At 44.7% G+C, this 14,289-nt stretch overlaps 1 protein-coding gene across 4 annotated transcripts in view; it reads left to right on the top strand.

Annotated features, from left to right (window-relative positions):
* The window catches only part of D2HGDH (D-2-hydroxyglutarate dehydrogenase), a 22,665-nt gene extending 8,376 nt beyond the window's left edge, over positions 1-14,289 (top strand). For all 4 annotated transcript variants that reach the window (XM_044432779.1, XM_044432782.1, XM_044432781.1 and 1 more), the window contains 6 exons: positions 367-560; positions 1,684-1,852; positions 3,176-3,319; positions 3,991-4,133; positions 11,597-11,762; positions 13,392-14,289. In XM_044432779.1, the coding sequence (XP_044288714.1) occupies positions 367-560; positions 1,684-1,852; positions 3,176-3,319; positions 3,991-4,133; positions 11,597-11,762; positions 13,392-13,654 (1,079 nt within the window). In that variant the 3' untranslated portion in view covers positions 13,655-14,289. The remainder of the gene's footprint in view (positions 1-366; positions 561-1,683; positions 1,853-3,175; positions 3,320-3,990; positions 4,134-11,596; positions 11,763-13,391) is intronic.

The raw sequence follows: 14,289 nt of genomic DNA, 5'->3' as shown, positions 1-14,289 counted from the left end.
TCTTTCTGACAATAACTAAGTTTTAGAAGAGGGATCTCAAGCTTTTAGAATGATGGTGGTAGGTGGCGGAATGCCAGGAAACCAACAAACTATTGGTGGTTCAGAGAAAACCCACAGGGTCATCTGGAGAACCCTAGAGGGCTGGATTGGGACCCCAGGCAAGTTCAACGCCCTTCACTTACATGGTTCTCTCTGCTGCCTTCCTTGTTATCTTTGCAACCGCTAATTGAAGTACACAGGGGTGGCATATAGTGACTGGCCTGAGCTTAGCCAGTGAGCCTCAGAGCTGAAGTTGAGAACTATTGCACAACCAAAAAGGAAGTTTGCATCCGTGTGTCAGACTGTGATGTAATGTGTATGTCTCAGGAATCCTAGTTTGCCAGGCAGGCTGCATTTTGGAGAACCTCAACCAATATCTAGGACAACTGGATTTCATCATGCCACTTGACTTGGGAGCAAAGGGCAGTTGCCACATTGGAGGGAATGTAGCCACAAATGCTGGTGGCTTGAGACTTCTGCGGTATGGCTCTCTCCGAGGGACAGTCCTGGGACTAGAAGTGGTAAGGTGAAACACTGAAAGTTATTTCTCATGTTTGTCTTACTTTAAAAGTTTACACCTCACACACACACACACACGTATATATCTGGAGCAATTCGTACTTCATAATGTGTATGAATGAAAATACAAATGCTTCAATGAAAGTATACCAGATATCCAAATAAGCATCCATTTGAAGATGTTCAATGCTGAAAGTGTTGTAAAGTCTGTGATGTGTTGCATTATAGAGTTAAGCATTTAGCCTTCCAGTATTAAAATATCAGTCATTAACTATCAGAAAGCTCCTTAACATCCATTCTGCTGATCATTTGTTGATTTCCATGTAGTAGCTAAATAATGTAATGCGTCTTACAGTACATATTTTATCTGTGCAATAACATTCTTCCTAAAAGAAGCAACCATGTGTGATGTTAGAGCCAGTGTGGTATAGTGGTTAGTGTTTGACTGGGAGTAGTCCCCATGCAGCCATGAAGCTCACTGAGTTACACTGGGCCAGCCTGAGACTCTCAGCCTAACCTACCTCACAGAGCAGTTGTTGTGAGGATAATATGGAGAGGTGAATCTGTCCACAGTGACTATACCACATTGGCTCTCACTAATTTATTTTATCATCACTATTTTGTTTAGGAGGAAATGGTGTCCATAGTACTATGGAATATCCAAAAGATCTAGCTTGTTTGTAATCTAAGTTCAGTTTTTCTGCTGCTGCAGAGCCTTAAATTTGACCCGTTTGACATCCCACAGTGCCATGGAAGTAATTATTTTCCCAATATGTTCATTTTTTAATCACCTGGCCTACAGGTCCCTGTAGAGGAACAACTGGAAGGCAAAGATTAATTCTGAAACTCCCAAAGTTGCTCATTCCTGGCCTAATGAGAGAAAAACATCCTCTGTTAGTACTAATGGAATGAAGGCTTGTATTTTTCTTGAGGAGGCAGTGTATTTAACAGGGCATAGCAACTGGGTAGGAAGATTTAACTCTCTATATCTCCACATAGTTATTCTGATCCAGATTAGGGCCGCAGAGGCTTACAGGCTTTGGGGTTATGTTCCTGAAATTTAAGGGTTAGGTACACACTTCTTAATGTAACATGTAGTTTAGCCCTTTGTTTGTCCTCTTCTAGGTACTAGCTGATGGCTCCATTCTGAACTGTTTAGCTTCTCTGCGGAAGGACAACACTGGCTATGACTTGAAGCAGCTTTTTCTTGGGTCTGAAGGGACCTTGGGGATTATCACTGCTGTGTCCATCCTCTGCCCACCAAAACCCAAAGCTGTGAACCTGGCATTTCTTGGTGAGAACTATTCTCATCTTTCATTTCTAGGTGCTGCCTTTATGACTGCAAGTGGCACATAGTATGACTTGGATGCAACAGTGCTTGAGGAAAAAGTAATGGTCCTCTTAGGCTAGTTTGATTCTATTTAACTTTCAATGACACTTGAAGTGTTGACTGGTCCTGTTAATAAGGACGATGAACTAAGAGCAGAGAAAGTAGTTCACACCATTAGCGAGCAACATTTCACTATCACCTTGAAGACTACATTTCTATGGAATAATTCTGAGCTTCTTAGTAAAATAATTGTTCTGTTTGTAAAGGAACTGCAGGTAATATAACATAGTCAATAGGCCTCGTTTTTAAAGCCAGTAACAGAAGCATATTAAACCATTGCCATGGAATGGAGCAGACAAATCCTTCAGCCTGAAGAGTGTATGGGAGAAAGAACTAGTTGGCTAGGACACATGAAATGCATGTCTGTTTCTTCTTGATTCTGTACATACAGTCAGGTGCTGCTTTGAGCGCTACTGTACATGTAGCATTCTTTTTAGAAGACATTTTGGGCATTAATGAGTGCGCCAGCTGTTTATGGTCATAAGGACATTTTGCAGAAATATCTAATTATTTTGGAAGACTAACCCTACAGTACTGAGCAAAGATATCAAAGTGTTTTATCAAATGGTTGGTATCCAGTGTTAGCCTAACTTAAGTTCCATTATTTTCACCAAGAATTCATTTCATGAAGCATGTTAAATTGGGCTCAGTTTTCCTATAGTTGGCATCCTTTTATTTTTTGTGAATCAAAATAGACAAGATAAGCACCTGCTGCTAAGAATCAATAAGAACAATAAGATGAGCTATGGCAGATCAGGGCAAGAGGCCATCTAGTCCAGCATTCTGTTCATATTGTAGCCAACCAGTTTCCTATGGAAAACCTACAAGTAGGAAATAAACGGTATTCTTTTGGAAAGATCAGCTTTCCAAATATGGATAAGGGGCATTTCTCATAAACATCATTCAATGCTTAGTTTTTAAAAATCTCATCAACTACATTAGTTTGCTAGAAATGTGATGGTGTATGCCAACTTTTCCCAACCAGCAACATTCTAGATGTGTTGGAATGTGTATTCCTCATCCCTAGCCAGCATGGGCTGTGACCATACTAACTATGGGTGATGGGAGATTTAATATAATGCATCTGGATGGCACCAGTTTGGGTAAGCTGGTATCTCAAAGTGTGTAAACTGGATGAAAGTGATAGAAGTTTTAAAATTGCTTTATTTAGAAGTTTTTATTTTCTACTTGCATATTTTCTTTATATGATTTGTTTTCTCTGTAAAGGTTGTCCAGGTTTCTCTCATGTCCTGAAAACCTTCACCACCTGCAGGGGTATGCTAGGAGAGATCCTGTCTGCTTATGAGTTCATGGATAATGAATGCATGAAGCTGGTTGAAAAACACTTGAAACTGGCCAACCCAGTGGCAGGTATCAGTGGGTCTATGTGCAAAATCAAAAGAAGGGATTTCATTCCTAATTCTATTGGCCAAAGTTTCCATCAAAAAAATCTAATGACCGAATTGAAATTTATTGATTCCCTAGCTGTTTTCTTTGTCTGCTGCTATATGATTGTCCACTGTAATCTAGGCTTTTTGAATGCTTTTTTGCTCATGAGCAGCTGCATCACAGAGTGATGGCTAAGGAATGGTGGGAGTTCTTAGACTTTTTTCTGACTGAGCATGTATAGGATTGTGCACTTAGAGGCTTATGCTTGTTGGAATCAATATACTGGCATTTCTATAAAACCTATTAAACATTTTAACAAGTATTATGAAATATACATTTTTATACCATATGAAATTATTTATCTGCTATTTTTCACTCATTTATAGGCTAAATTACTAAGAAATACCTGAGGGACAAGGTATTTGTAGTTTTAAAACTGAGAAATCACTAGCAGTTATACAAGTGGATAACATTAGGCTCTAAACTTGGTTCTATAGGAGTGGATTCTTTAGAATGTAATGTCACTTTCTCAACTTCTGCCTGTTGCAGTCAGAGCCATTCTAGTGAAGATACCTTGGCTTTTAGCTCCAACAACAGAGGTCTTATATTTGTATAGTTCTGCCCATTGTGACTGCCTGCTTTTACATTTCTAGAAAGTCCTTTCTATGTGCTAATTGAGACATCGGGTTCCAGTTCTGTCCATGATGAGGAAAAACTGAGTCATTTCCTGGAACATGTCATGGCATCTGAGTTGGTGGTAGAGGGAACTCTGGCCTCAGAAGATAAAAAAATTAAGGTACATTCTCCTCTACCCAAATGTGCTTGCCTTAGGATGCTGATTTGAATCTGAACTGTGTGCTGATTGAAGGTGCAACTGTTTCCTTGCACAGTATAGACCAGTGATTCCAGATTATCCAGCCATTCAGAAGAAATGCAGTGGTTGAATTTTTCCTCTGTTTTACAGTATTTCCATTCATCATAGTACTATTACTTTTGCTTCCTCTTAATTTGTTAGGTAGATGACCTTAAATTGTTAATTAGAAATAGTTAAATGACAATGTGATTAAACTTCATTACATAATAGGATAGAAATGATCTCAGTTTTTCAAATTCAAAAAGCAATGTGATAACAAGGCAAAATAGCATTTTGAAGATAGTAGGGGAGGAAAGACATCTGTATCAGTGGTTTGTCCCCTTTAGAAAAGCTCCAATGAACTCATAACATCTCAAGGAGCAGTCTAATATTTCTGGAACACTGCCTTTCAAAAAAAAGTCATTGTTTGGGGGATAATTAAATGTAGATGAAAGCCATGCATGTGCACAACACTTCAAATCTCAGCCATAACAGATGTATTTAGAAGAAGGATGTCTATTGTCAAGAGGGATTGATTGGACAACTGGTAGATCTAGCACAGACATGAATTTAGAATACTGTCAGTTCTTCATCATGGCCTCTGTGCCTCACTCATATGGGTGCTGCGCCTGCGCAGTGCCTATGGCCAGAAAGATTCAAAAGCTTAACGCTTTTGGCAGGTTCTCCCCCCCACATGGTATAAAAGGGCGGAGTGCCCGCCATTTCCTCAGTTTTCTTGCGACCGCCGTTTGCTGTGCCTTGAGCCTTTTCGTCTCTCAGTTTGTACATATTTATCCAGTTGCTATTATCTCTTTTAGTCATTACTATTCCAAGTTTTTCCCTCCCTGTTAGAAGTCTTTCTTCTCAATTTCCCCCTTTTCCTGTTTAAAAAAAAATGCCAAAAAAATATTGTTCTTCTTCCTCTTCACTTTGCTATCTCCTCTTTCTTCCTCAATGGAGCAGCGTGTGGCTTTCCGCAAGTCCAAAACTCAGCGTGGGTCCAAAATGTACTTGCGGGTGCGCAAGTACTCAGCGCGGGTCCAAAATGTTACCTACTGATCCGCACGACCTATGCCTTCTCTGTCTTGGAGAAGGGCACAGAACTGATAAATGCGGCCATTGTCAGGCCTTTACGAAGCAGGCAAGGAAAAATTGGGAGAACCGCCTGCGCAAACTTTTGTGGGACCAAGCCCTACTTCAGTCAGACCAACTGGCAGGCAAATCTGCTCCTCCGTCCACCTCTTCCACCATGCCTCCACCCCGCCCGTTGGCTGATGGTGCCCCTTTGCCGGAGGGTCAACGCTCCTCTGTATCTCCGCATAAGCAAAAGGAGAAGAGGAAGCATAGTGGTTCGGACAAGTCCTCAGCCCATAAGAAGCCTAAGAAGGACAAGGCGGACAAGTCCGCTCACAAGCTTAAGAAGCCCAACCATTCCAGGCACCGTGACTAAGGTTCGTCCGCCCCATTGATCCTGACGGCTGTTTCGGTACCAACACCGACCAGACCGGCTCTCCAGTTGGCCATGCAAGTGACTCCGCCTGGGTCTCCAAGACGGGCTGCACCTTCTGTCCAGTGCTCTCCCGAAAACCAGGATGGGATCAATTTCCGACGGAGAGATTTGAGACTCTCCTTTCCTCCAATGGCTCGTTCACCGACTCCCCAACCATCATGCGAGCCTTCCCAGAGGGCTGCTCCTCAGCAGGCATGATATCAACAGCGTGCCTCTGTTTGGCCCTTGAAAGAATGAGTGCAACCACCCCACAGGCCATCTCATCACGAGCCATGGGATGATTATTCACCTTACAGTTACTACCTGTCAGTGCACGATTGTTCCTTCTCTCCGGTACCAAGAGAGATGCCCCTTCGACTTCGAGGGTGGCTCAGTCCAGGTGTCCCACTTCGCCTATCGACTCTTCTAGTCTCCCGCCTCACTATGATTCGGACTCGGAGGACTCTGAAGTGGAATCTACTTCACCAGATGTGGTGATTTCTACACAGGGTCCCAGCTCACCAGAGGAACCCTATGTAACCTTTGGGGAACTAATGGCAAGGCTTACGAGGTCACTTGAGATTGAGGCCCAGCACCGCTTCGATACCAATACCGACAAGTTCTAGAACATTGTCAAGGGCGAACAGTCTGCCGCCATCATTTTGCCGCTGATTACCACTCTTTGCCAAGCAATGATGGAACCGTGGAACTACCCTAATCAGCCTCAACCCACTTCGCGGCGATATGATTCCATGTATTGATTCCATGAGCAGGATATTCCATTCCTTCTGTGTCACCCAAGACCAAACTCGATCGTCATTGAGTCTTCTCAAGGACATGAGTCCAGGGGACACACTACTCCCCGCAACAAAGAGAGCTGTAAGATGGACATGTTGGCTCACCAGATCTATGCCGCTACAGGACTTGGCCTCCGTATTTCTAATTATGAGGCCACGCTGGCTCAATACCAATATTTTCTAATGCAAAAGTTAGAAAATATCACGGCCTCACTTCCAGATCTACAAAAAGGCCTGGCTAGGATCTTTATTAAAGAGGCTATGCAGGTGGCAGTCCAGCAGCTTTCCACGGCAAGACACCATGTTGACTCTGACTCTAGAGCTCTTGTCGACGCTGTAGCCCTCCATTGCCATGCCTGGCTCTGGAATTGCAATTTCTTGGACGAGACGAAACACCGGATTGAAGAAATGCCCTTTGACGGTTCAGGGCTCTTCAATGCTCGGACAGGCCACATGAGTTGAGGGTTACAGCTCGCCGGATGGAAGTCCTTAATCAATCGTGCCATAAGTGGTCTTGGTCTCATCCGTCCTATAGGTACCAGCCCTACTCACAGTTTGCGGATCGTCAGCAATTCCAGCCCCACCAACAGCGTTGGAAGCAACAACAACAACAATGCTTCCAACAGAACCGGTGGCATCCCAACTCCGACAAACGTCAGCATTGATGGCATGAGCGAACCTCTCCTCCTCAACACACCTTCCCCTCTTCCTTTTAGGGATCGACTGCAAAGTTAAGTCCATTACATTTGGGAGTCCATCACATCTGATCAGTGGGTTTTATCCATCATACAGCACGGATATCGAACTGAGTTCGATACCGTGCCCCCATCAGGACCAATCCGATTTACGCCTCAGTCATCGGTTCTCGTTGACGAAGTTCAACAGCTTCTTCGTAAAGGAGCTCCGAGGGGCTCCATGGCTTCTACTCAAGATATTTCACGGTCCCTAAACGTGATGGTGGTCTTCGTCCAATACTGGACTTAAGTGGCATCAATAGGTTTATCAAAAAGTTTCAGATAACCACCCTTCAAAATATCCTTCCGTTGATTAGAAGAGAGGATTGGTTCGCTTCTCTGGACTTGAAAGATGCCTATTTTCACATTACCATTCACCCGTCCCACAGGCGTTTTCTTCGATTCACCATCGGTTCCGACCTGTTTGAGTTTAACATCCTTCCGTTTGGACTGGCTACTGCCCCCCGGGTTTTTACGAAGTGCATGGCCCTGGTGTGCGCGCTTCTTCAGCTCCAAGGCATTCAAGTATACCCCTACCTGGATGACTGGCTGATCATCTCCCAATCTAAGGAAGGCCTTCGGTCATCAATTCAAACTATTTGTGCTCTCTTGGACAATTTGGGACTATGCATTAATCAGGAGAAATCATGCCTTACTCCTTTGCAGGTCATCGACTTCATTGAAGCCCGTCTCGATTCCACGCTGATGAGAGCCTTCCTTCCACAAAATCGACAGGACAATCTGTGTTCATCGGTCCATCGAATCCACATGGACAGAGCTGTTCCAGCACTCTCAGTGCAGAAACTTCTCAGCCATATGGCCTCTACAGTATCCACAGTTCCCCACGCCAGGCTATGGATGAGACCACTCCAGTTGTGGTTCAACGGACTGTTTCAACCTCAACAAAACTCACCTCACTGTCTTCTCCACCTTCCGACCTCTGTCCTCCAGACTCTATCTTGGTGGTCTATGCGGCAGGATCTGTCCATGGGCGTCTCATTTCGTCCGCCTCACCCGACCTTGACTCCGTTTACCGATGCCTCCCTTACTGGGTGGGGAGCTGTATATGCCGGTCTCCATACACAGGGCACCTGGGACCATCAGGAGGCCACCAGACATATCAATTACCTCAGACTTTTGGTGGTCTTCAAAGCCCTTCGATCAATCAAGGACTCTCTTCGGCGACACATCCAGATTGCCTCTGACAACATTGTTGCTGTATTCTATATAAACGAACAGGGTGGGACGAAGTTCGCCCCCTTGGCCCGCCTGGTGATGCAACTGTGGGACTGGTGCATCCCCAGGGAGATCACCCTCCTAACAGTTCACCTGGCTGTAACCGACAACGAGGAGACCGATGCCCTCAACAGGCAGATGTCGACGACCCATGAATGAGAACTGGATTGTTCGACTTGCCATCTCTCTTCCAGACTTGGGGCTCTCCAGACATAGACTTGTTTGCCACTCACACGAACAAGGTGTGCGAGGCGTTCTGCTCTCGTGCCGGCATCAGCCTGGGATTGACGGGGGACGCACTCATGATCCCTTGGACGAACACATTCTTTTATGCATTTCCCCCGATCCTGCTCATAATGAGGGTCCTAGCCAAGATTGCCTATGACGGTGCCACAGGGATCCTGATCACCCCCTGGTGGCCCTGTCAACCATGGTTCCCTACTCTTCTCTGCCTATCCAGCAGCACTTTTCTCCACCTGCCTCTCATACCTCATCTGATAACTCAGCAGTGCGGAGCCGTTTGCCACCCAGATCTTCCTTCACTCAACCTGACAGCCTGGCTCATTCTATGATCCATGGGGACCCTTCGGTATCGGTGGATCCCGGGACTCCTATACTTCCTCGACATCGTCCCGATACAGCCTCTCCTTCCCCGCTACCAATAGACTTCTCGTCGAACACAAGCGCTCTCCATCCTGATATCCAATTCATTCTTCAGTCTGCCCTAAGACCTGCAACTCGCCAGTCTTATGCGGCCAAATGGAAGCGCTTCGCATCCTTTGCTGAATCCAATGATTTTGTCGTTTCTTCGGCCTCTGTTGAAAATGTCCTTCAATTTCTCTTATCACTCCATCAATCGGGACTTAAGCCATCTTCCATTAAAGTTTATACAGCTGCAATCTCCCACTATCATTGAAAGGTGCAGGGTTCTTCGATTTTTTCTCATACCCTCATACATCGATTCCTCAAGGGTCTACAGAACCTTCAGCCACCACTTCAACCAGTTATTCCTACTTGGAGCCTCTCCGTCGTCTTCCAGGCACTCACTTGGGCTCCTTTCGAGCCCTTGGCAACTACTGACTTACGTCTCCTGTCTTGGAAGACTGCTTTTCTCGTCACGGTCATGTCTGCCAGAAGGGCTAGTGAACTCTGCGCACTTCGGATAGATCCTCCTTACCTTAACTTTCATAAGGAGAAAGTCGTTCTCCGCACTGATTCAGTGTTCTTACCTAAAGTCGTGCCTTCCTTTCATATTAACCAGGTCATTGTGTTACCTGCCTTTTTCCCTACGCCAGCTACACCAATAGAATGGTCGTTGCATGCTCTCGACGTCTGTCGCTGCCTTGCCTTTTACAAGTCTCGCACAGAGTCCTTCCGTAAATCTAACCGCCTCTTTATTAAATACTTTGGCTATGATAAGGGCTCTCCAGTCGGTTCTCAGAGACTTTCAGAGTGGATCATACAGACCATCGAGTTTGCGTATCAGCTCGCCAATCTTGACTTACCTGTCATGCCTGGAGGGGATTCCACGAGGGCGGTAGCTGCTTTCTCTGCTTTTGCTGCTGGCATTCCAATCTAGGACATTTGCAAGGCTGCCACTTGGACTACTCCTTGCACCTTTGCCAGGCTTTACCGCCTTGATGTGCGTGCCGGACACGATTGCTCCTTTGGCCGGGCAATCCTTTCTTCTGTTCTTAAATGATGACACCACCCGCCTCCGGTTCTGGTAAGCTTGTTAATCACCCATATGTGTGATGCACAGAGGCCACGACGGAGAAAGGCAGGTTGCTCACCTCTAACTGTCGTTCTTCGAGTGGCCATCTGTGCATTCACACAACCCACTTGCCAGCCCCGCTCGGTGTTGGTGAATGGGTTTATACTGTACCATTTCTCCTTGATAACGGTTTCGTTAAAAAATTTTCTCTCGGGTTCAGCAGTTCCCTGCAATCTCTCTCGCTCCCATGAGGGGGCGAACAATTGGTGTTCAGTAGACTGAGGAAATGGCGGGCACTCCGCCCTTTTATACCATGGGGGGGAGGGGTACGGAGTTCCCGCCAAAACCGTTAAGCTTTTGAATCTTTCTGGCCATAGGCACTGTGCAGGCGCAACGCTCATATGTGTGAATGCACAGATGGCCACTCGAAGAACGACAGTTACAGGTGAGCAACCTGCCTTTATCCTGAAAGCCTACTGCAGCCTTACCCAGTGTGATGCTTTCCGACACTGGAGGACACCATGTTGGTGCAGGTTGGCCTTACACACTGATTACAAGTTTGGATGTTTATTGTAAGAAACATAGTTGCAGCATATCAAAGTGCAATACAATTTTATCTGCTTTCACTGTCATTGCAATAGTAAAGCAGGATAAGCATATATTTTGAAAAGTCATTTCAAAGTAAGATTTGTCTCAAGAAGTTAGTGATGGACTAAAGTAACAGGAATGCTGCAAAGAATGACTTAAAGTATAATCGTGTGCAAGTTTAGACAGAAATAAGTCCTACAGTTCCCAGGATAGGGATTCAGGGAGCTGTAAGACATTTTTCTGTCTAAGCATGTATAATATCGTGTCCTTAAGCAGCACAGGAGCAGTCACTGAAATGGCAAAATACTTCAAAGCATGAGGGTGATCTAAATTTAGAGTAAATTCCTTTTTATTTTTAAGAGCATTTCTACATGAGGCATTTGTGCACCCGTAATTCCTCTCCCTTTGTGGTTTATGGAAGCTTTGCACAACAGCCTAATCCTCCAGTGCCTTTCCTGTTCTTCAGTTTCTGCAGTTTTTTTAAAGGAAAGTCTAGTATTACCTGTGAATGGCAGCATGAAACCCTTGTTTATTTGCACAACTTCATACTGTCTAATGGTTGTGTAAAGGAAGAAACAGAAATGCAGAAAAATGAAAGCTGCAAGAAGAAACACATAATGAGGCCATTCCACAAAGAATTCAGAAGCAGAAGCCTTGGACAACTGGCAGGTTAAAAGCCTCACATAGAGTTGGGTTTAGCATATTTGAAAGCTATTTTATGCCTATGCCCAAGTAGTAAAGATGCCATATCCAGATTCAAATAGCAGGCACATATATATAGCCATCCATATGTAATGAAAATTAAACCATTTTGTTTCCATCCGAATCAATGTTTCGGTCAAGTGCAGGCACTGTGGGCTTTACGGGAACGGATCACAGAAGCCTTGACATGTGATGGATTTGTTTTCAAATATGACATTTCGCTCCCTGTGGAAAGACTATATGATCTTGTAACTGCCATGAGGACAAGACTGGACAAAAGTGCCAAGAATGTGGTGGGCTATGGCCATCTAGGTAAGGTGGGCTATAGAGTGTGTTTAAAAACAGTCTTTCTTTGTTTTGAGTGGTTTGGGTTAAGAGTTACTGTAGTAATGTAGCTGGCTACAACTCCTAGCATCCCCTCCCCACACTGCAGATCCAGGTGTTGGTCATTAACAAGCTCTTTCTGCTATCTCCGGTGTCCTTGAGGCCATAATTTCTGATAACACCCAAAATATATCACAAAGGGAGAAGGTGATGCCCAAGACCTGCTAGAATTTATAACATGTAACCTGAGAATTTAACCCTTCCTTCACCCTCTGGAAATCAGAAGGCTGGTTCACATTACATCATCACCTGCAATTAGGTGGGCATGGATTGAAGAAAGGGTTTTTTTTGCCTTCTCATTCCACATATGAAATTCCTCAGGGTGACTAATCTGATATCAGCCAGTGCCAGCTTTAGGTTCTTGAGGCAAGACATTTTCAGTGCGCCCCACTCCCCCGCTCAGTGAGTCTTCCTCTCACTGCCACGTCTTTAGCTGCTATTGTTCCTCAATGGAGAACCAGTTCAGGGTTTGCTGGGAGCTTAAGGGTTAACCCTGGGCATGAAAGCCAGACTGTCTCAGCCAGGTGGCACCTCAAGGAAAACCAGGGGCCTAGGCTACAAGAGACTTGACAGCAATGGGAATGCAAAACACCCTAAATTACTTCCAAGGACAGAGCCATTCACACACACCCCAAGGCTGGAGATTGCAGCTCTGAAGGGTGGATGATCTGCACCTGGGTACTCTCAGGAGATGTCCCCCCATGAGTCATCTGTTTGATCTAATGGGATTAAAACAGGGAGCTAAGGGAGATTGGGGTTCCTCTTTTTGGAGGTTTTTTGTTGCCACCACAGGCTCTGTTGAAAAACACTGTGCTACTCTACTGAGAGAAGGCCACGCGGGCATTTTATACTGTGTTAGTGGTAGGAGCAGCTAGCTTTGTTATTTTCAGTCTGAGGAGGACAACCAGGTCTTGTGGGGAGCTGAGTGGAGTGGATCCAGTGAAACTGCTGCTCTCCAAAGTCCCTGTTCCCTTTCCTATCATGTAATGTGCGATGTGTATTTTAGTGTTTTAAGACCCTTCACTCCTCTTTTGTCTATTGTCTTTTTAATAAACCTGTTTTGTCCCCAAGCTTGGGTTTTCATGTGCCTGGCCCCAGGAGTTTGGGGTTCAGGGGAGCAGGGTGGAAGAAAGACCCCTACCAGCTGCTGGGAGGTGGGGACTTGGGACTGGCTGAGTGTTACAATCCCCCTTTTCACTATTGCAACCCTTGCTTGCTGGACAGGTAGTGAGTGGGCAGCAGCATCTGCTGCTCCTCCTCACCACCATCGTTTCCTGGGCCACGCCAAGGAACAGGTTGCAATGGTGACGTGGAGGATCAAATCTAGCAGCCCTTCTCATTGGCTCTGTTGCACTTTGAGTCTTTGGCAGATGTTCAGACAATGTACCCTTGACACTTGCTCCAACAAGTATGCAATGTCTTAGATTCCCTACCCTAAGTACATAAAATAAGTAAAGAGAAAATACAGATAAACAATGGACGTGACAAGTCGTAACTAAAAGAATTGTCTACTTTTCTGTTTGGAGGCCAACTCCCTACTCTTGTTTGCTTTGGCAGGAGATGGAAACCTGCACCTGAATATTACAGCAGAATCCTATAGCCATTCTCTGCTAGCAACCATTGAACCATATATATATGAATGGACTTCTCAGTATCATGGCAGTATCAGTGCAGAGCATGGTCTGGGGTTCAAGAAGAAACAATACATCCACTACAGTAAACCAAAAGAGGCAGTTCTTCTCATGCAACAGTTCAAGACCATGTTGGATCCCAAAGGAATTCTAAACCCTTACAAGACTTTACCAGTCAGGTCTGCATGACTGCACCTATGGGAAAAATGTTATACTTTCTGCAATTGTAAATGGAGGTTTCCTTCGCCACTTATTCATTCTGAAAAAAAGAAGCTGGATTATCTTCTCTACTGGCTATCAGTTTATATACTCTGAACCATTTGGAAAGCAAGGAGCATTTGTAGTTTGAAACTTGTCTAAGGATTTTACCTTCAAGTTTTCAGATACCTTCTTATTTTCAGGGCTTTGTTCTTATCTGCACACTACGACTGAAGATCCCATGACCATAAAGATAGGAGCTGGGAATCCAGCAAACATGAGTCCCAGCCAGTGTGGCCAATGATCAGGGATGATGAAAGTTGTAACCTGTCAAATGTTCATTGGACCACAATTTCTTCACCCCAACTCTGTAGAGTATGAAAGCTACAAATACTTCATAGGATGAAGTTCATAGGATGACTCACGGCTTGGAAACATAATTTAGAGGAGAAAATGACAGACTTTGGGCATGTCAGCTTGTCTTGGCTTCCATCACCATGGTCACATATATTCAAAATACAACCAACTGATTATTCAAGGTCCTCGTAGGAGTGTATATTTTCTGCTTGAAATTAACAGAGGAAACAGGGTTTTTTCTTGGAAACAATAAATATGTACAGAAAATA

The sequence above is a fragment of the Varanus komodoensis genome, unplaced genomic scaffold, assembly GCF_004798865.1.
Source record: "Varanus komodoensis strain SLA01 unplaced genomic scaffold, ASM479886v1 scaffold25, whole genome shotgun sequence".
Classification (NCBI taxonomy): domain Eukaryota; kingdom Metazoa; phylum Chordata; class Lepidosauria; order Squamata; family Varanidae; genus Varanus; species Varanus komodoensis.
This window is presented reverse-complemented; position numbering and strand designations above follow the sequence as displayed.